The 23,238-nt window shown below is 43.9% G+C and overlaps 2 protein-coding genes across 6 annotated transcripts in view; both read left to right on the top strand.

Annotated features, from left to right (window-relative positions):
- The window catches only part of COBLL1 (cordon-bleu WH2 repeat protein like 1), an 82,719-nt gene extending 78,705 nt beyond the window's left edge, over positions 1–4,014 (top strand). For all 5 annotated transcript variants that reach the window (XM_035132730.2, XM_035132712.2, XM_035132683.2 and 2 more), the window contains one exon: positions 2,206–4,014. In XM_035132730.2, the coding sequence (XP_034988621.2) occupies positions 2,206–2,295 (90 nt within the window). In that variant the 3' untranslated portion in view covers positions 2,296–4,014. The remainder of the gene's footprint in view (positions 1–2,205) is intronic.
- Positions 4,015–16,322: 12,308 nt separating this feature from the next.
- GRB14 (growth factor receptor bound protein 14) overlaps positions 16,323–23,238 on the top strand; it is a 48,220-nt gene continuing 41,304 nt past the window's right edge. The window contains exons 1-2 of the mRNA XM_060280225.1: positions 16,323–16,719; positions 20,269–20,401. Of these exons, the coding sequence (XP_060136208.1) occupies positions 16,547–16,719; positions 20,269–20,401 (306 nt within the window). The 5' untranslated portion in view covers positions 16,323–16,546. The remainder of the gene's footprint in view (positions 16,720–20,268; positions 20,402–23,238) is intronic.

Genomic DNA, 23,238 nt, shown 5'->3' with positions numbered 1-23,238 from the left:
CCAGGGAGTCTTCTCTTCTCATGAGGTGGCCAAAGTATTGGAGCCTCAGCTTCAGGATCTGTCCTTCCAGTGAGCGCTTAGGGCTGATTTCCTTAAGAATGGATAGGTTTGATCTTCTTGCAGTCCATGGGACTCTCAAGAGTCTCCTCCAGCACCATAATTCAAAAGCATCAATTCTTCGGCGATCAGCCTTCATTATGGTCCAGCTCTCACTTCCATACATCACTACTGGGAAAACCATAGCTTTAACTATACGGACCTTTGTAGGCAAGGTAATGTCTCTGCTTTTTAAGATGCTGTCTAGGTTTGTCATTGCTTTTCTCCCAAGAAGCAGGCGTCTTTTAATTTCGTGACTGCTGTCACCACCTGCAGTGATCAAGGAGCCCAAGAAAGTAAAATCTCTCACTGCCTCCATTTCTTCCCCTTCTATTTGCCAGGAGGTGATGGGACCAATGGCCATGATCTTGGTTTTTTTGATGTTGAGCTTCAAACCATATTTTGCGCTCTCCTCTTTCACCCTCGTTAAAAGGTTCTTTAATTCCTCCTCACTTTCTGCCATCAAGGTTGTGTCATCTGCATATCTGAGGTTGTTGATATTTCTTCCGGCAGTCTTATTTCCGGCTTGGGATTCATCTAGTCCAGCCTTTCGCATGATGAATTCTGCATATAAGTTAAATAAGCAGGGAGACAATATACAACCTTGTCGTACTCCTTTCCCAATTTTGAACCAATCAGTTGTTCCATATCCAGTTCTAACTGTAGCTTCTTGTCCCACATAGAGATTTCTCAGGAGACAGATGAGGTGATCAGGCACTCCCATTTCTTTAAGAACTTGCCATAGTTTGCTGTGGTCGACACAGTCAAAGGCTTTTGCATAGTCAATGAAACAGAAGTAGACGTTTTTCTGGAACTCTCTAGCTTTCTCCATAATCCAGCGCATATTTGCTATTTGGTCTCTGGTTCCTCTGCCCCTTCGAAATCCAGCTTGCACTTCTGGGAGTTCTCGGTCTAGCCAGAGCCAAATCTACTGCAAGTCATCCAATGATCTGTCAGCGGGTCCAAATTAACCTTCCACCCAGCCCTAGTCTACAGTGCACAGTAAAATTAGTGATGTGGCAAGAAATAAATGTTCTCCAGATGAATAATCACTCGTGTGGTTTGGAAACATGGGTTTTATATATTTTTCATGTGGCTGAGTGCATATTGAACCCTATGTTTGATCAGACTGTTTCAACACAAGCTAGCTTTTACTTAGTGATGTTGAAAACCAGTTGAGCTTTAGCAGACAGGAGCGAGGCAAGTGTGTGGTGACATCATTAAAGTAATCAGCTTTGTGGGGAACATGAAACCACAAATTGGAGCAAGAATTAAAAGAGAAACAAGTAATAAATTTCTATTGCTTGGTGTCCAAACAGCCCCCTAAACAATCACAGCTCAGGCTTTACTCATTGGCTAAAAACACTGACAGGCATATATGCCGTATTTTCCGTGTATAAGATGCCCCCATGTATAAGACACCTATTTTTGGGGACTCCGATTTAAGAAAATGGGGTGACTTATATCCGTGTATAAAACGACCCTAGATTTTAAACATTATTTTAGAGTAAGAAAACCTAGTCTTGTACACAGAAAAGTGTAGTATATAGATGAAAGCTCAGTGTCTGAGTCTCTTTCCTAGGCTGGTCACCATATGAATCCTTACCACACAAACATACCACAATATTACATAAGCTTTGTGAAACCAAGCCACAGGGGTGTAACTCTTCAGTGGCTATCACTCTAGCTCAACAAAGGCAGGCCATGCATTTTTGTGGAACAACCATGCACCTCTCTTAAATTTCTGATGTGCCACAAAGATCCCTAGTAATATGGCAATTGGACCTAAGGCAGAGTAACATCTATTGATGTACCCAGATGGTGAATTGAGTTTCCCAGCATTTTGACACTTAAATTGGTGTAAGGTGCATCAGACCTTTCTGGAGAGGAGGGTGTAAGTAGGGTGTAAGTAGATCTGTTCATGTAGCTGCATTTTATCCCGCCCTTCCTAAGGAACTCTAATTGACTGATGCATAGGCTCAGTTTATTTCAGCTGGTCTACTCTCAGTGACAGCATTTGAAACAGTTGCAATTATAAATTAACTGGTGGGTGACTTCCATTTTGTACCAGGTCTTCCATCTACCTGATTACCTTATTTTCTCTCTCAGGTTGCGCCTCCGTCAAACACTGTTGCCATTAACGGAAGATCCAGTCTCAATTCCTCGGTGTCCGTAGAAGCAAGATACAACGATCACTAGGACTTCATACCAAATATTTTGCACTTTATCCACTACTGCATAAAACTACGGTTAATTGCATATTGCTGAGGACTGTGTGTAAATGCAAGGTTGCGTTGGTATATATTGTCAAGTGAAGCACAGAAACTTCATGGAAGTCCTGAAAGAGTTATTAGAATAGATATAATTTATAGCAATATTTTTTTGCCCTTTTAAAGCTGAAACTGCTGCTTCAGAACGCATAACATGGCATAAAAGTTTTGTTCTTTTGCTGCTGTGATCGGATAACGTTGATTTCCACTTTAGCCTTAATTACTGATGTTTAGCAATTTGCTGTATGATGCTAATGTATGAAGCTCTTAACTGCCCAATAATAACGTTCACACATGTATGAATTTAAATGCATAGTTCTGACACCTGTTGCCTTGGATCATTTGTATTGGAAATTTATTGCTGTACTCTCTAGAAATGCAGTTGGGCTAGTTTCCTTTCCTTCTGCTAAAAATGCAGGACAAGATCCATCCAAAGTCATGCTGCTTCAGAATCCCATCGGTTGCTTAAGTTCCATGTTCAAATCAGTAGGGTTTAAAAGTGCTTAACTCTGGCTGGATCATGTCTTTGCAGGATAAGCATTATTGGTCTTTGTACATTTTCCAGTACCAAAGTGAAGAAATAAAATAGCAGGTGAGTTTTCTTATAAATACTAGCATTGTTACACGGTGTCATGCACACTAGAAAGTGCCTTAACTGCTGTAAGAATGCTGCAGTTGGCAGCACTGATGAAACCACAGTTGTTTTCCAAAGGCAACAACTTGGTCAGCATCCCAGGCCTCTATAGAAGAATCTGAGCAGCATGTCAAGAGCACTTTTAATCAACCCTTCCTCTAGGACAGGACAGGGAAACTGAGGCCAGATGTGGTTCGATTCCAGCTCCCTTCAGCCCCAGCCAGCATCGCCGATGGTCAGGGGTGGCGGGCGTTCCATCTGGAAGGCCACAGGTTCTCTGGCCCTGCTCTATGAGCTGAATCATTGAGGACAGATCTGCGCAATCTAAAATGTAACAGGTAGTAGGTATGAATAGGAACCAGTGTTTATTTTCTCACTACTGTGCTGACCTCTAGCATACCCCATGCTCCCAGCGTGCTGCAAGTGTGACAGCTGAGCAAAAATAGGGAGGGGGATGTGCTGGCCTGGGCCGGGACGCACAGTTTGGAATCTGCAGGTGAAGCATATGGGAAATTTTGTTAGCTGACATGCAGAGGTCTCTCGAGAGGTAATACAGCTCTGAAGCGCAGTGAGGACTCCAGAACTTTATTTGGCAGTTGATACAAATTTATGGGGGCTGTGGCTCAGGTACAGATTGGGGCATTCTCAAGGGCATTGGCATTGGCCCAGAGCTACCAAGTTTAATTTGAACTTATTTTGTATAGGAGTTGACTGCAGGAGTTCAGTTCACAGATATTCTTGTTCTCAGAAAAAAGCAGTATCTTATTTCACATTTGGGTAACTTTTAAAATATTTCTTTTAAGTTCAAAAAATTAAAGCTAGGGGATGCAAAACAAAACAAAGCCCAAATTCCTCTTTTAGTAAGTAGGAGAAGAGGTGGTGGTGATTTCTGCATTATAAAAGCTTCTTTAATGACACTTTAAACAACATAATGTCAGCGAAGTAGTTTTACAGTCGAATAAATTCTACAGTTGTGAAGTTTAAAAATTGCTACTGAAATAGACATGTTAGGTTCAGCAGCTATGTGCAAGACAGCAAAATGCTCAGCGGCGCTTCTTTTTCTGTTCATCTTTCCCTGTCCAATTAATGTTGCATTTGTGTGACAAGATCTGTTTGTGATCCTAGTTCTGATCAAGCAACTGAATTTGTAGATATATGCTGCAAATACTGGGATATTTTCTAAATAATTACGGTTTTGTTAAATAAAAGTAATTGTATTTAGTTTCATTCTTAAATGATTACGTTGAACGACTTATCATTTTAGAACATTCTTGTTATTCCCCCCACCCCAAAAAAATCAAGTAAGCTCCTACGCTTCCCCCCCTCCCCCCAAGTTGGTAACTAAAGGAATGGCTTTATTACATACCTGACCTTCGGTTGGCCCCATCACTGCTCGTTACTGGCAGTAGGTGGGATGGCAACGAGGTTGGTTTGATGCAAATGCACCAGCAGCAATGCTGTATTGCAGGCATAGGCAAACTCGGCCCTCCAGCTGTTTTGGGGCTACAATTCCCATCATCCCTGGCCACTGGTCCTGTTAGCTAGGGATGATGGGAGTTGTAGTCCCAAAACAGCTGGAGGGCCGAGTTTGGGGGTGCCTGAGCTAGACAAACCAGTGATTTGACTTCATGCAAGTTAGCTTCCTGTGGTGTCCAAGAAAATAGGTAGCAATGGAGTAGCAGCAGAAAGAATACAGCAAAGTTTTAAGAATATGTTCTTAATGCATTTATAATATTTATGTGCTGCCCTGAATTAGTTAAACTCTGTGAACCACCATGTGATCTTCAGATGAAGGGCGGTATAAAAATTTAATAACAACAACAACTTCAGGGCTACTGGCATAAGAATAGCAGATAAAATAAGTAGAGTAAGCTAAAACATTGCCATTTAAGATAATGTTTTTTAAGGATGATTAAAAAGGGTTTCATTGTCTGTGAAAGATAACACTGTCAGTGCTGGATGAGTCCATTGAGAGGGAATTTCATAACAAGGGGACTTCAGAAAAAAATAGAATTATTGCACTGAAAAACCAGAACAAAAGTAGAAAATTTCTAGACATTCTGGTCTACGATCCTGTCTCTGTTTACTCAACAGTAAGTCCTATTGTGTTTATGTGTCTTCCTTCCAAGCCTCTTAACATAGGTTTGCTGCCTGAGTCACTAATGCAATGGAGCTATAAATTAGATGAACATTTTGGATGTCTTGTGTGGCATTTCCAGTAGCGAGATGGAAGTATAAAAAACTGTTATTCAAGGCATTATTTCCAGATCAGTATCCCATTTTGGTCACTTGCAAGCAGAGAAAGATAAAGTGAAACAAGTTCAATGAAGCAGCAAGAACAATAACAGATAGAATAGAGGAGAGGTGGAAAAGGACTATGCCTCATTTGTGTAGTAAAAAGAAGAGTGTAGTTGTAGCTGCATACTATGTTGACATAAAACATCACAGTCGGGAAAGGTTGCTAATGATGAAAGATAAAGAGAATGAAATTATATATACCGGTGACTCTCACATTGACAGAAGACTTTTTGAAGCTGCAAAGCCCCACCTCCCCATGGTTTCAAAGGATCTCCCAACACTGAAGAGGGGGGTATAGAATCAGGGCAAGAGGAAATCACCTAAGCACATCAGTCCCTTCGCTGGTGGAAGTTTCCATGGGGCTTTCCGTCAGTGCTGGAACACGTCTGTTTCACTTCAGACAGATCACACTGACACAACACTGTCCCCAGTATTAGCTTCAGAAACCTCTCTCAGCAGCCATTCTCCTTTCTCTTTCATGCACCACACGAAACAGAAAGCGTTTAAAAAACAACATTTACTGGAATAACAGTCACAACAGAAATGGGATGCCTCTCTCATGGGATTCATAGTCAGCCAATCGCTTGAGAGCTACTGTCCGAGGGGGGCCCACACCCATGTTAAAGGTATGCAGTAATTTAACATAAGTAAACGTTCCCATTTTAGGAAATTAAATCATTATCCTTAACGCCTTTCCCATCCTTTGCTACCTTAGGTTCCATAACCGGCCTGTAGATGCAAGCAAGGAATTGAAAACAAGACTTTCTGCATTCAAACGTGTTCTGTCACTGAGCAATGGCTCTTCCCAGGCAATGTTGGGAGGCGAAATTGCCAAGGTCCACACTAAACAGGTGCATGCCTACTGATTCCATCAATTCATGCCTGTGTGCACAAAATCTTCTTGCTTTACATATAAATTACTTTTATATGTACAGTATCTGAAAAGTGACAAAAGAGGAACATCATCATCATCACTACTACTACTACTACTACTACTATTAAAGGGTCTTGCTCCTGGTAGAAACCATGTTGTCTGCCCTTAGCCCAGGGCAGGTTCATATGAGAAAAGGTGGGATTCCCTGAGACTGCTTGCTGCCCAGACCTTAGAGGCAATTAATATAAGAAGAATTTTACAAATTTTGAATACACAATTTTGCTGCTAAGGTGCAGATGTGTAACATGCTGAGAACAGCACATTAACAATTCTCTCAGTTGTCTCAGCTAAAATGCAAAAATAGTACAGGGTTCTGCTTCTATCATTTGACACAATTAGGGAAAGAGGCACAGCAGGCAGAAGAACTCCTGTGTTTCCTAGAACCTAAATTTGGATTTTCTTTTCGTAGATGAATCTCGCGTTGAATGAAATGCTAAAAGATTCAAGGGATGGAGAATCACTTTGAAGTGTGAAGTTCACCCAAATAGTTTACAGTTTCTCATCACAGGCAACCTGTCTAATTGCTATTAAAGAAATACAGTAGGGGGTAATTGTGCAGAATAACTGTAGCAGCTATAAATAAACGCTAACAATATTCTATAATAACAGCTGGAAATAAATACCTGCCAGTGAGTCTGATGGTTATCTGGTTATAATAATGGAAATGGCCACCAAGGCAAATGTGGTTTTATTTTTGGTGTTGTGTTTTTTTAAAAAACAAACCCCTGTTCCAACAAATTGGGGAGCTTCCAGGCTGTCGCTCTTTGGGGATGGAGTTGAATCACATATGGCCAAATTCAGGTTGCACAATTGTATTTGATTGGGAAGTCATACACTACCGGTACAAACCTGCTCCCCTCAAACAACAGACTTTTTGCAGTAAGGGAAAAAGGTAGAATGCAGGGGAAACTCTGGGATAACACTTGCTTTGACACAATGCTACCCTCCCCACAGACCAGAATGGATGCTTGCTAAGCAGTCTCGCTGCAAACAAATTGGGTGACTGTTTCAATAAACAGGTTGTCTGCCCTAAGTCTTTAAAGGACTACCAGAGCTTTGTGTCCTTTTCAAACGTGGTCTGCGCCCACATCCATTTGAGACCCAGAGACTGGCAATAAGAGGGTGCATCATACAAGGGTGCTCAGGAACAAGAAACTGCCTTGCATCAGCTGAGACTACATCTAGCCCAGCACTGTCCATTCTGACTGGGAGTGGCTCTTCAGGGTCTCTGGTAAATAGAGGTCTTTCCTGTCAACTGATCGTTTTAGCTGGAGTTGTCAGGAAGTGAAAGTGGGACTTCCTGCATTCAAGGCCATCCCAGCTATGGATCCCCCTCGTGCAGAACACAAGATCATTCCTCTCTCAGCATTAACTACAACAAGAAAAACAGTGTGCACACAGCTATGGTGGCATGAAGCCACATTAGAAATTCTGATAACAGGGACCCCTTCTCAACCAAGGTAAGATACTTAGATGTATTTATACAACTTTGAGTATCTGGTGGCAGCAGGAACCCTTTTGAATCAAAGTAAGGCACAGTATCTTTACAAGAGAGGGAGAAAGGGAGAAAAAGAAAGCAACTTGGCCAAATCCTATGATATTTTTTGGACCACACCCTGTGATCTGCAAAGTCTTATCAGGTCCAGTAGCCTCAGCCACCACTGACAGCTAAGGTTCTCAAAAGTTGTTGTTGTCGCTGCTGTTGCTGCTGTTTTATTATTATTTTATTTATTACTTATAACCCGCCTATCTGGCCAGGCCTCCCCAGCCACTCTGGGCGGCTTCCAACAGGATATTAAAAACACACTAAAACATTAAGGGCTGCATACAACTTGTGCATATTTAGTGGATGCATTGTTAATTGAAGAAGAATAAAAAATCTGATGAGGATGCCAGAAGGAGTTCACAACTTACCTGAAAAAGCCCCAAATGTCTTCTGCTATTTTTGAATTATCCCAACCTTGAGGAAAACATAGGAGCTGACTCCCCCTTCATCTTTTAACAGCAGTGACTAATTTTCTCTTTTTAAAAATGTCAAATTTTCAGTTCTGTTTATATTTACTGTTAAGGTATATTGGAGTAGGGTTTTAAAGTTGTGGTCTGTGGACCACCAGTGGTTGGTAAGCTCATTCAAGTGATCCATAGCATGTCTGCAGGGCTGTCTTAAGCCCTGGCGCCACGGTGCGAAGATCCCTCCGGCGCCCCCCGCCCCATTTGGGAGCGCGGCTGCCGCAGGCTCAGCAGCACAGCGCCCCCCTGGCACCCTGGCACCCTGCACCACCCAGCCTTGCCATAGGGCCGGCCCTGCATGTCTGGATTTGTGGTTGAAGACAGAAGAGATGGCATGTCCATTGCATTAAACATTGATTTTTAATTCTGTTTTATTGTGTCTTTCTTACATTGCATTACTGTATTATAATTTGATTTCTGTGCAATTCTAAATTGTAATACAATAAAACACAGGCAATAAAAGCACTGTATTAGAAATTTGGTGGATCTCCAGGTAGGAGGGAAGGTGTCCCCTGTTGAAATCTTGGACTGTTCTCAAATGTACCTCTGCAGCACTGGTATATTTGAAATCAGTCCTTTGAAACATTTCCCAGCTATGTGCTACAGCTATAGAACCTACTCCCTACCCCCCCCCCAATTTTCTCATTATAATAGCAAAATTCAACTCAGCCAACTCACCCTTAACATAATATTGTCTACTCTTCAGAACCTCAGGCAGAGCCTCTTTCCCATCACTTCCTGCCTTATACATTCGTGAAGCCAGATAACGAACGTCAGAGTGGGACCCTGCTGTTACTGAGCTGCTGTCTGTCTTATCCACAACTCATGCTGCTAGTGGATTTCTTATGCTCTTCATGGGGGCCCTTCATCCTTTGCTTAAAGGGCAGCTGGACACAATGCAAAATGGGGACCCCGGCTGCTCACAATCTTAAATTCCAGAGGGTCCATCCAGTATACTGGCTCAAAGCATCATGTTGCACTCCATTACTCAGAGTAAGTCCTGCAAGCATGAGCCAGAGGTTTTTCTCTCTGCAAGTATATTTGCACCTGTGCATATAAATAGTCATATGCAAATTTGCATCAAGCAGTTGTGCCCTAAGTCTTTAAAGCCTTTTAACCTAGCAACAACCTTCTACTTTGCAAACACACTCGCCTGAAATTATTTCTTCCACCACCCACCAGTCCTCTCCAGTGCAATCTGACACACATTTCCAAATGGTCCCACTTACATGCACAAAGTAAGAAATCTCAGCTGTTTGCTGCAGAGCTGTTTGCCAAATATGGGGAGGTCATGTGGATGTAAAGGTTATGTATTTATATCTTCCGTTGCAATTTGCGTTCCAGACAGAGATGTTTTCAGAGATTTTTCAAGGCTAAAATGTCCAGCAGATGAGGCTCATGTTAATGGTTGCATTTATTTTGGCGCTTATTATTCAAGAGATCTTCCTGCCTGCATGGCTGAATGTGGGAACATCTGATTTCCCACCGTGTCAGCCAGTGCTGGAAAATATTATAAGGGGGGTGGGGTGGGGGAACGCTGTACAATTTACAGCTATTGTGATGTGCAAAAGCATAACTCTCCAATGCTTTGGAAATTTTCAGGAACCCTTACTGTAACTTTTGTGGCCTGACTACCTTGCACTTTCTAAAATGAGATGTCATGCTTTGCTTAACACTTTTACTGTAATAATAAGGCAATTCGAACAGCTGCAAAATTAACCCTAAAATGCACTTACTGGCCTTAATTATCCTTTCAGGTTAATCACAAAGTGGCAAGCAGAGCAATTTCCTGGGTAGAAGTTGCCTATGAGAGTCAAAGCCTTTTGTGTGTGTTCTGGCTTCATGAAATTGCCTCTTAAATTGGGCTGTAACAGTGTAGGATTTTTAATGCCAAACAGTATTCGCGTCTTGCACAGATTTATTGGACAATGCTGTCATCTTTGTCATCTCATCCTGTAAAAACCAAGAAAGAAAACCTCCACTGAGAAGGGCTGCAGTAGAGCCAAGTCATGTCATGTCCTAGAGATGGTGGTATACTGACAGAGGATTAATGTACACTCCATTTCTAAATTCTCCTAATTTTTGTCACAAACGGACATGTGGGAAACTTGTGATAGAAATAGTATAACATTTGTGCGTTTTGATGGCTCTTGCAGAGATTCTGTGGATTTATTGTCATACTGGGTCCAAATGGTCTAATTCCCACATAATAGCGCATAGGATTATATCTTTAGTTGTGAATGGCAATTTTATACACTGCAACTTAGAGTGCAATGTTATGCCTGTTTACTCAGATGTAAGTCCCACTGTGTTCAGTGGGGCCTATATAGGATTGTAGCTGTAATGTTGTATGAACATCCCTCGTCCTACAATAGTAAATACAGTTGCCAGGGAGGAAGCTTCGCTGAACACAGTGGGATTTATTGTCCATGGAAAGGATGCATCTGTGTCCTTCGTTTCTGTGGCTCAGATCCCATAACCATCAGAGTTATTTGCTCCTCAGTCAAACCCCACTTTAAATTTGATGGTTTGAATTCTGATCTAGATTTAAATCCCCTTTTCATATGTTCATATTCTATTTTATAATCAAAAAGCCTTCTCATCTGGTTGTTCTGAACTACAACATGATGTTCCTTTTGCTTGCTGAAATGCTTATAAGTTAGAGATTCCATCAAGTAGAAAGATTATTTGTACTGCAAAAGTTATTATTTTATATAGCAGTAGCAAAATGGCTAGATTAGAAATTGGAATGTCTCCTAAGCAACTACTGAAGGGAGATGTTTTGATTACGGTAACTAGAATAGTTAGGAAGGTTGCTTCTGAACTGCATTTTAATTTACAGATGATTTGATCAACACTATATGTGCCCATGTCTTTTTCAAAAGACAATTTACTTATCATTTTTATCTCACCAACACCACCACCACTCCCCCAAAAAATCCCCCCCTCGGTGAAATGTTCTCCCCAGTGAGATGTGCCAAGAACCTTCATGAACATCCCTTTGGCCCCAGGTAAAATCTTTTACCTGGGGCCAAAGAAAGAAGGCTGATCGCCGAAAAATTGATGCTTTTGAGTTATGGTGCTGGAGGAGACTCTTGAGAGTCCCATGGACTGCAAGAAGATCAAACCTTAAGGAAATCAGCCCTGAGTGCTCACTGGAAGGACAGATCCTGAAGCTGAGGCTCCAATACTTTGGCCACCTCATGAGAAGAGAAGACTCCCTGGAAAAGACCCTGATGTTGGGAAAGATTGTAGGCCCAAGGAGAAGGGGACGGCAGAGAACGAGATGGTTGGAGTTGGACAGTGTTCTCGAAGCTACCAACACGAATCTGACCAAACTGCGGGAGGCAGTGGAAGACAGGTGTGCCTGGCGTGTTCTGGTCCATGGGGTCATGAAGAGTTGGACTGGACAAAACGACGAAAAACAACAAAATCTTTTAACATCACTCAGTTGGCTAGAGTGTGGTGCTGATGAGGTTCGATCCCCACATGGCATTGCAGGGGGTTGGACTAGATGATCCTTAAGGTCCCTTCCAACTCTACAATTTTATTATCACCCAAGCATTTCACAGATTAGGGTGATCTGTTGATGGCATGCTTTTGCTACAAACGTTCCAGAAGTCTAGTCATGTGAAATGAGTCCTCTTCAAGGTTAAGTTCTCCAGGATAAGTGAAGGACAACAAGAATAAGGAGCAAAGCTCGAGGAACCTGGGGAACTGTAGCATGACAAAACAGAAACCTGCCCTACGCTGCAGCTGCTGTTAATTTTTTTAAAAGCAACAGAAGAGTTGGAAAAGGAAGGATAAGGAGGCACATGTGCAGAGAGCTGAAAGAAGAGTTGAGGGCCTGTCCTGTCCTGTAATTTGCCAACCGGTCTGCTTAAAAGAAAGAGAGAACTAACTGTGCTACCAGGCCTAAGTTCTACTGAATGACTGAGCAGGAAGGAGCCACATTCAAGGCCTGAGGAGAACTGTAGCTTCTGGAGACAGTTTTTGGACCACAGGGTTTTGGACCACTGAACTGTACCACTTTGCCTTTGGAAAGAGTTCCTTGCAGACATAGGGATGCTTTGAGAAGGGCAGAGGATAAATCTTGTTTCCTTTTAACCCATATGTTCCCTATCCTTTATACATCCTTTCAGCCTACAAGTTCCTTTGCCCATCCATTTCTTTTTTAGAAACTACCTAGCTCCTTATTAGGGACGCAGGTGGCACTGTGGGTTAAACCACAGAGCCTAGCCCTAGGGCTTGCCGATCTCCCGTTGTTCAGTCCCTGCTCCTGCCAACCTAGCAGTTCGAAAGCACATCAAAGTGCAAGTAGATAAATAGGTACTGCTCCGGTGGGAAGGTAAACGGCGTTTCCGTGCGCTACTCTGGTTCGCCAGAAGCGGCTTAGTCATGCTGGCCACATGCCCCAGAAACTGTAATAATAATAATAATAATAATTTATTATTTATACCCCGCCCATCTGGCCGGGTTCCCCCAGCCACTCTGGGCGGCTTCCAAAAAAACAGAAATTCTAAAATACAGAAATCCATCAAACATTAAAAGCTTCCCTAAACAGGGCTGCCTTGAGATGCCTTCTAAAGGTCTGGTAATTGTTCTCTTTGACCTCTAGTGGGAGGGCATTCCACAGGGTGGGTGCCACTACCGAGAAGGCCCTCTGCCTGGTTCCCTGTAACTTGGCTTCTCGTAATGAGGGAACCGCCAGAAGGCCCTCGGAGCTGGACCTCAGTGTACGGGCAGAACGATGGGGGTGGAGACGCTCCTTCAGGTATACCGGACCGAGGCCATTTAGGGCTTTAAAGGTCAACACCAACACTTTGAATTGTGCTCGGAAACGTACTGGGAGCCAATGTAGGTCTTTTAGGACCGGTGTTATGTGATCTCGGCGGCCGCTCCCAGTCACCAGTCTAGCTGCCGCATTCTGGATTAGTTGTAGTTTCCGGGTCACCTTCAAAGGTAGCCCCACGTAGAGCGCATTGCAGTAGTCCAAGCGAGAGATAACTAGAGCATGCACCACTCTGGAGAGACAGTCACTGGGCAGGTAAGGACTCAGCCTGCGTACCAGATGGAGCTGATAAACAGCTGCCCTGGACACGGAGTTGACCTGTGCCTCCATGGACAGCTGTGAGTCTAAAATGACTCCCAGGCTGCGCACCTGGTCTTTCAGGGGCACAGTTACCCCATTCAGGACCAGGGAGTCCTCCACACCCGCCCGCCTCCACATGACGCCTTGGCCAATAAAGTGAGATGAGCGCCACAACCCCAGAGTCGTCTGCGACTGGACCTAATGGTTAGGGGTCCCTTTACCTTTACCTAGCTCCTTCTTAAATCCCATATGCCCAGCCACATAACAAATTATGTGGCCTTGCAGACATTTTTTGACACGGCACAAAATGTGCCTAGCTGCACGTTAGAATAAACCCTGTGTTGAATGACTGATAATAATAATAATTATTATTATTTAAAACATAGCGTAAGATGAGATGTGTGGAAGGTACAAAAATATGAGGGTTCATTCACTTCTTCCTCCACATTGAGCCACTTTAATTAAAACCAACCAGGTTTTATAGGAACATTGATATATGCGTGGGTGTCCTTTCATAAAGAGGGAATCCAAAGGGCTGTGAGTCAGGCAGTCTGACTGTATGAAATGAGGAAGCTTTAATTTTGACAGTGTTCAAATTAAAACTATAGAAAACATGTCTATAAAATGGTTTAAAGTAATTGCTGGTTTTATATGGGATTCCCTTTAAAAACTGGCAAGTGGTTGGATGCAAAACTGCATTCCAATAAAACATAAACTTAGTAAGTTGCATAAACAGAATCACATCTAGGGCACATCTTGCAGCATGAAAAGGGAAGCCTGGGGATAAATCCTTTGGTCTCTTGATTGTTCTGTTTTTAGCAACTTCACAACCACATGCATCCTGCTCCCCATCACACAAATGCCACTGATAGCACCACATTAAAGCCTTCATTCTGTGCCTGGAATAATCATCAGCCAACATTTTATTCCTTGAAAAAAACTTCTTCTTTACAAGCTGCTTAAAAAAATCCAACTTTCTATTTTTGCTCCTTTAAAACTAGTAAGAAACTATGGTAATTCAGATTTACTGAGATCAATGAATTGCTTTCTTCCTTTTTTTTTATTAAAAAAAGCTTCTGTTCAAGAACATACTCTGGCACAACATGCAGAACCAGGTTGGTTATCGATAAAAATTGTGAAATTGAAAAATAGCAAGCCAGCTAATACTACAGAATTGCACAACAAGAGTTCTTCAAAATATTCTCATAGATACAGATGGATAGCTGCAGTGGTGCCAGCTTGAATAAAATATTGGGGGGCTGGTAAGTATTTTTTATTCCTTTTTATATTAAAAAATGTACTCCTTTAATGTTTTTATCTCTTGTTATCTTTCCTTTTCTGCTTTGTTCTTGCTTTTGTTTTGCTCTGCTTTGTGTATGTGTGTGTTTCTTAATCCTCTACACTGGGTTAATGAGGGGTTTGCATACATAGGAAGGTGATGGATGGTTGGTGAAGGACCCTCTGCAAGAGGAGGGGAAGGGAAGACCTCTCAGGGTGGGGGCTGGGAAAAGGACTCCCACTCTTCTCTGGATCCAGCCATACCCCCCCAAAAAAATCTAGGAAGAGTGACTTCTTTGCAAAAGCAGATGGTTGTGGTCTTCCCGTGAGCATCTGGAGTGCTGGACCAGATGGGCCTTTGGCAGAATCCAGCAGTGCTCTCCTTATGGCTGTGCTCATATCCAATGAGAGCAGAGATGCTCATCTGGATGCACATGATGGGCCTCAACACTACAATGCTCATCGGAGCCCTGCTGACTGGGCTGGATTCATGGCACAAATTCCTCCTATGGTGGCACCACTTGCCACTCATTCACCTACAGCAGGCATCCCCAAACTCTGCTCTCCAGATGTTTTGGGACTACAACTCCTATCATCCCTGACCACTGGTCCTGTTAGCTAGGGATGATGGGAGTTGTAGTCCCAAAACATCTGGAGAGCAGAGTTTGGGGATGCCTGACCTGCAGGTTGACCAGGGACAGTCTTTTAAACATAATTGGGACTTCTGAGTAAGTATGGAGAGGCTGTGGCTACATGAACAGAGCCTCCAAGTGTCCCTATTTTCCAGGGACATTGCTGAATTTACAGAAGCCGTCCCAGTTTCTGATTTGATCCCGGAATATCCTGCTTTTCCTTAGGACATCCCTATTCTCATCAAAGAAATGTTGGAGAGTATGGAGTTATGCGGCCCCTGAGGGAAGGAGATAACCTTTAGAAGACATCTGAAAGCAGCCCTGTATAGTTTTATTGTGTTTTTATATACCATTGGAAGCTGCCCATAGTGGTTGGGGCAACCCAGTCAGATAGGCAGGATATAAATAATAAAATTATTATTTATTATTATTATTTATTGAATAGTATGCCCCTATTTTCATCAGAGAAATGTCGGAAGGTACGCATGAGCGAAATTATATGCACCTTTATTTATGTAATTTATTACAAGCTGCCCTTTGGCAAAAAAACAACAACCCCAAAACATTATGGGCCAGCTTCCAGGATTAAAAAATAAAATAAAAATCAAAACGACAATGCGGTTGTGCATTGTACAAAATTGTCCAGCGCTAGATAAAAGATGAGGACAGATTATTAGAGGAACTAGTAAGCCTCACCGGAATCAATGGGGTTCACTTCTCCGTAATAATGGACAGCGCACAGGAGAGCAATTATGGGGTGGGATGGGGGCGCACCCACCCCATAGCATGTTTACTCAGAAGTAAGTCCTTTTGTGGTCGGTGGCGTTACTCCCAGGTAAGTGTGTGCACTGGCTCTCTCAGCCTCCACGACCTGGTTTCAAGTGCCAGTTAGAGAGGCGGTCGGTAGGTGGGTGGGAGAGGTTGCCTCCCGTGCCCCTCCGGCCCGTGGCAGCCCCTCCGGCCCACCGATCTCTGGTTCTCTCCCCCCCCACCGGCAGCCCCGCCCTGGACTTCCACGCGGGGAATCACCTCTTCGCTGGCTTCTCGGGCGGCTCCTCCCCTTCTCGCTGAACGCCGCACGTGGGGCTTGGCCGAGAGCCGGGCGAAGGAAGAAGGGAAGGTGTGCGCCGCCGCCGCCGGGGCCGGTCTCTCCCGCGCAAGAGCAGCCGCCAGCGGGCACCTCCGGCCCCGGGATCCCGACTGGCCCAGGAGGGATGCAGATGTGCCTTTAGGAGCTGCAGCAGAGGAGGAGGAGGAGGCGACCACAGCAGCAGCAGCAACCGGCTTGGAGGGGGGGGGGTGATGGCTACCCCTGTGGCGGCAGGTTTGCGGAGCAGCGCGGGGAGGGTTGCGGTGGAGCGGCGTGGAGGACTTTCCCCGAAGGGCGTCGGGGGTCGCCGCCTCGGAGAGCTCGCCTTCTCGCCTTGGCTCACGCCAGCGGCCCCCCTCCTCTCGGCTCGCCTCAGGGAAGACAGGTAAACCTGGCCGCTTTGGGCGCCTGGTGGAAAGTGGGGGGAGGGAGGGAGGGCTTCAAGTACAAAGGAGGGTCATCCTTTCAAGTTAGGGGATCCTAGGTAGGGAGCAAAGAGGACGCCTCAGAGCCCTGGGAGAGCTACTGGAAGAAGCCTCCATGTGCAGGGGGAGTGTATCTTAATGATAGCAAGAGGGGAGAGGACAATTGCCGAGATGTCTGCTGGTTAACGCTGGAGACGTCGGGTGGCTCATCTTGACTCATGGATGCTTCAGTTGAGATTCCTGCATTGCAGGGGGGTTGGAGTGGATGACCCTCGGGGTCCCTTCCCGCTCTACAATTCTATGATCCCATGAAACAGAAGGCTGGGTTATTAGATGAGCAGGTAGATTTTCTCTCTGGCGAGCAGGGGGAAAGTCCATTCGTTTCAGAGCAGGGGTGGACAACATGGTGGACAACTTCCAGTTTGGGCTACAGCTCTCCTAATCTCTGGTTATTGGCCATCCTGGCTGGAGCTGCTGGTAGTCATTCCTGCATCATCTGCCAGGCCACAGCCCCCCCTCTTTTTTTAGGGCCTCTCTCCTCCTCATTCACCCCCCCCCCCAGCAAGAGTCAGAGCTGCAAGCCTTCCCTTCTGAACAGGTGATCTCACTTTGGGCACCTGTGGGCCAAAGAATCTCTGGCAGGGGCCCTGTCTGAACTAGGTGAAACTCAAGGCAAAGAGCTTGGGTGCCTTTGAACAATTGGGGGAAGGTTGACATCAGCACAGAACTGCTAGAAATGTTTCGGAGGCCTGTGTAATTATATATTGGATTCAATTTTGGAAGTAAAATTGGGTTGAAGGTATGTGGTAGAAAATCCCATCAAACTGTCACTTTGTATGGATTTTTAAAAGTTACTATTTCAGTGGGTTTAGTGATTGGCATTCTTTTATGTTAACAACATTTTCCACACGCAAGGGTGGGGCACTCTACTGCTAAATCTTACCTGGGGAATAGAGAGTACTGGGTTCTGTTTACCATGACAAAAGAACTTTCTGACAAGGAGTCAAGTGACAAGGATAATTTTCTGAAAGTGAATTGTGGCACCATTGTTTCATGTTCACTTTTGTCATGCTTAATGAGACTGGGGCTGCTTCCAGACCACCTGATTTGTTTGCACTGAACTTCTTGGGGAGATCAGATGATATTTGCTACCAATGGAGCATTCATTCTGATATGTGTGTGGGGAGATGAGACGATATTCCATCAAGCAAGTGTGTTATTCCACTTTTCAGGGCTTTCCCCATATTGCAAAATAAGGCATAATCCATTTCCTTATTGCAAAAAGTCTGACTTGTGTGTTGTGGGGAGGGGGGATTGTTGTGCATGTTGTGTTGGCTCAGGGAGAAAACAATACTGTACATACCCCAGGCTTTCAAACAAAACCTTGCTTTATTATAACATAACTAGACTGAGGGAAAAGCTCCACCCAGCAGCTAGATTGGGGCAAAAACTACAGGAGGCCAACTGGACCAAAAAGCACCAACCAAACCCATCAGCATACACAACCGTATATGAATGCCAAATCAATTTTAACTTTGCAACCTGAATTTATTGGTATGTGATTGAATCCCCCCTGAAAAAGTGGCATTCTGAAAACACCCAGGTTCTTCTAGTAGCATTCTCTTTAGACTTGCCTTTTGACTGTTTAAATTAGATGGGTTATACAGACTTATTTGTATATGGAGACATTTGTGTATTTGGCATTTGAGATTTCTTACAATCAAGCAGCATATAAATTTTATGGATTTATTATTATTATTATTATTATTATTATTAAGGCTGTATTGAGCTCCCGTTGCTCGGTCCCTGCTCCTGCCAACCTAGCAGTTCAAAAGCATGTGAAAGTGCAAGTAGATAAATAGGTACCACTCCGGCGGGAAGGTAAATGGCGTTTCCGTGCACTGTTCTGGTTCGCCAGAAGCGGCTTAGTCATGCTGGCCACATGACCCGGAAGCTGTACGCCGGCTCCCTTGGCCAGTAAAGCAAGATGACTGCCACAACCCCAGAGTTGTCCGTGGCCGGAGCTAACGGTCAGGGGTCCCTTTACCTTTATTGTAGTAAAGTAGTCAGATGGATTTATAATTGCGTACATGTAAAAAGGCAGAATAAATTATTCTGTTATATTTTCACTGTCTGCTAATTTATGAAATTAATGAATGCAGAAACTTTCCTTACGAGCCATATATGTTCCAGATGCCTAGCAGGTAAAGAGCAGCAGGGAAGTTAAAGAATAACTTTAAAGCAGAATCACCAGTATTTATGGTGCTGATTCTAATGGGTAATCAGAACAACTGCGTGTTTTTATTGTTCTAAAAGCTTTAATGGAAAAAGATCTTAAACAATGCATTTGAGATTACCTGAAATGCCACTCCTGATCCCTGTCAGGGACAGTTCAATACATTTTGTGATGTGAAACATAACATTTGAATGGTGCCAAAATTTGCTGACCATCAATGGGAGTCCCTCTTATTATGTGCCTCCTGAACTAGCTCTCTTATACTGGTTCATACTAGGGCTAGCCCTGGATTCTGTTCATATTAATTTGAATTTAAATGGGATTTACCCAAAGTAAGTATGCAAGGGATTAGTCTAAAGTTGCCCTTTTATGCAGTCATATTTTGGAATGAGCCCCATTGAACATGCTGGATCTCACTTCATGAGATCAAGCAGAATGTTTGTGATCCTCATAAATTAACTATTAACTATGGTTGGTTTCACTTGAACTTTTTACAATATAATTCCTTTAAGGATTAAGACTGTAACTTCAAGCTTACCCAAACCAGAAGACATAACTGGAAATTGTTCTATGGTAAGATTTTTGTCTCACCCTTGAACCTGCCTTATTTTGACTTTGAATTGGCTACGTCATTAATGAGAAATGGTGGCCAACGATAGCCAATATTCTAGCACTGTTCTTGTGACAAAAACAATTACTGTTTTCTTTATAGAAAGTTATTTCCCAGAGTTTGGGGGAGTGACTGTACAAGCTTTGAAAGTGCACAGAACTCTTCATCGGGCAGAATTGAGCAGCAACTGCCTAGTTAGGCTATTTGCTTGCTTATTTAATTTCATTCCATTTATGAATAACTTCAAAATCATAAAATCACCAGCAGTAAAAACATGTAAAAATAAGTTTACTGTATATTCAATCTAGGATACACTTAAGATAGACTTAAAAGGTTTGCTGGAAGAGAAAGGGTGTTCAATAGACCCTGAAAAGACAATAGAACTGGTGCTTATTGAATTCATAGATTTGGAAAGGACCACCAGGGTCATCTAGTCCATCCCCCTGCAGTGCAGGAATCTTTTGCGCAACATGGGACTTGAACCCATGACCCTGAGATTCAGAGTCTTGCTGCCTTTAAAGTCTGCCTAATGAAATCTCTGCGTCTCTCAGCTTTGCATATTTCCCCTTCACAAACAGTTTTCATTTCTTGTATTTTTTGCATTTTGGCTTGGAATTAGAGAATTGTTTTGTATGAACTATATATTATTATCTCTCAACATAGGGGGAAAAAGACAGAACTTGATGTGCTAGAAATCCCATCCATACCAAATCCCTTCCCAGAGCTTTGCTGCTCTCCGTTTACATCTGTTTTGTCAGCCAGCCTGTTGCCCAAGGCAAATCCCAGGATAAAACAGGTAAGCCTTACTCAATTCTGACAGTTAAAGTGCGAAAGAAAACGATGTTTTTTCCTCAAATTGTTGAGAAAACTACTCCAGTACATAAAAATGAGCACATTCGAAATATTGAATGATTTTGCTTTTGCAGTTAGCACAGTAAATGTTTTCTTGTTTGTTCACTGCCGCAAGCTTGCAGTGTAGTATCGGTAGTAGTAGTAATAATATCTATTATGTTTGAATGGTGAGTTTCACTGAATTTGATGTTAGACTCCTTTGCTTCCTTCTGCCCATACAACTCTCCCATTTTGTAGGCCAGGGTTTGGACTCTGTTAGCTCTCCAGATGCTGTTGACTCCAACTTCCATCAGCACAGCCAATGACCATGGATGATGGGAGTTGTAGTCTGTAGCAACATGTAGAGGCCTGCTGGTTCCCCATCCCAGATATAGACTGTTAGATTCCTCACACCTTCGACACTCTTCTTAATCCTATATTTATTCAGTAAAGCTTTGTGATCGCCCAGGGAAATAAGGAAGCGAGAAATAAGCTTGGGTGAACTGGGCTACTTTTATTAATTTAATGATAGCAGGAGATCTGAAGTAGGGAATCAGCATCTGGGAAACTGATTAGAGCTGAGCAATGTCTGGTTTTCAACATCACACTATACCGATATACCATGATGTCTGAAATAAGGATGGAACTATGTAGAGGTGAACAGCGTGATGTCCTGGCGACTGTCACTACTTAGGGGTAAAAAAAAATAATGGATCCATTTTCACTTACTTTTACTGTTACTGTTGTAACAGAGCAACAGGGGCAGCAGGAATCATGAGAGAAGCAATGGCCAGCTTCATGGTTTTTCCCACAGCACGGTTTTGTATATAGCACACCCACACATTGTGATCTGTGATATATCGCCATGCTGAATATTATTTTAACAGCATCTGACTACTGCTGGAAGCTCTGCTTCAGAAGGCTGAAGCCAGCTGGTTCTCACCATTGCCTCCTCCTCTGTGTCCTTGATGGCTGATCGGCTGCAGGTGGAGTCACTCTGCCTTCTCCCCCTTCAGGCGGCTGTTCAGCGGGCGAAGCTGACTCCTGGCCCATGACAGGGAAGAACTATTGCCATAATTCAGGCATAGGCAAACTCGGCCCTCCAGATGTTTTGGGACTACAACTCCCATTATCCCTAGCTAACAGGACCAGTGGTCAGGGATGATGGGAATTGTAGTCCCAAAACATCTGGAGGGCTGAGTTTGTTTATTATTATTTATACCCCACCCATCTGGCCGGGTTCCCCCCCCCCGCCACTCTGGGCGGCTTCCAACACACATTAAAATATCACAGATTAAAAACTTCCCTAAACAGGGCTGCCTTTAGGTATTTTCTAAATGTCAGGTAGTTGTTTATCTCTCTGACCTCTGATGGGAGGGCATTCCAAAAGGCAGGTGCCACTACCGAGAAAGCCCTCTGCCTGGTTTCCTGTAGCTTTGCTTCTCGCAGTGAGGGAACCGCCAGAAGGCCCTTGGTGCTGGATCTCAGTGTCCGGGCTGAATGATGGGGGTGGAGACGCTCCTTCAGGTATAGAGGACCAAGGCCGTTTAGGGCTTTAAAGGTCAGCAACAACACTTTGAATTCTGCTCAGAAACGTACTGGGAGCCAATGTAGATCTCTCAGGACCGGTGTTATGTGGTCCCGGTGGCCGCTCCCAGTCACCAGTCTGGCTGCCACATTCTGGATTAATTGCAGTTTCTGGGTCACCTTCAAAGGTAGCCCCATGTAGCGCGCATTGCAGTAGTCCAAGCGGGAGATAACCAGAGCATGCACCACTCTGGTGAGACAGTCTGCGGGCAGGTAGGGTCTCAGCCTGCGTACCAGATGGAGCTGGTAGACAGCTGCCCTGGACACAGAATTGACCTGCACCTCCATGGACAGCTGTGAGTCCAAAATGACTCCCAGGCTGCGCACCTGGTCCCTCAGGGGCACACTTATCCCGTTCAGGATCAGGGAGTCCCCCACAACCGCCCGCCCCCTGTCCCCCAGAAACAGTACTTCAGTCTTGTCAGGATTCAACCTCAATCTGTTAACCGCTATCCAACCTCCAACCGCCTCCAGGCACTCACACAGGACATTCACCGCCTTCACTGGTTCTGATTTAAAAGAGAGGTAGAGCTGGGTGTCATCCGCATACTGATGAACACCCAGCCCAAACACCCTGATGATCTCTCCCAGCAGCTTCATATAGTTATTAAAAAGCATGGGGGAGAGGACGGAACTCTGAGGCACCCCACAAGCGAGAGCCCAGGGGTCTGAACGCTCATCCCCCAACACCACTTTCTGGACACGACCCTGTGTCCAGAACAATTCCTCGGGGAAACTGGTATTTGAAACCCTGTTACAACATCATGGTTCTTTCTTATTTGTCATCCTTTTTGTAAATTGATTTACCTTTTCCTCATAAGGAAGGTATTGTAGCCCCCGCCCCCCGATTATTTTAGTTTCCCCTTTTGGTGCCTTTTCCAACTTCATTGTATCCTTTTGGGGACGGGACAAGCAGAACTGTAAAGGAGAAACCAAATGTGGCTACATCAGAGGTTTGTTTAACAAAAATATTATTTGCTATCTGGTGTACTGTCTCTCCACTAATAATCCCTAGCATGGAATTTGGTATTTTCGCAGCTGCTGCACATGGAATTACTTCTTTCCTAACTTAGCTACCACAGCCCCTTTCTGATTGCCTCAATTTGCATCCCTTTATGCTTAATTAAACTGAACCTCATTTGCTATTTAATTGGCCATTCACCCATTTTGGAGAGAAGCTTTTGGATCTCTTTGCAATCCCCTTTTGCTTTTACC

The sequence above is a fragment of the Zootoca vivipara genome, chromosome 1 (genome assembly GCF_963506605.1).
Source record: "Zootoca vivipara chromosome 1, rZooViv1.1, whole genome shotgun sequence".
NCBI classification, from domain to species: Eukaryota; Metazoa; Chordata; class Lepidosauria; order Squamata; family Lacertidae; genus Zootoca; species Zootoca vivipara.
Note: the sequence above shows the minus strand (reverse complement) of the source record. Positions and strands in the feature narration are given on the sequence as shown.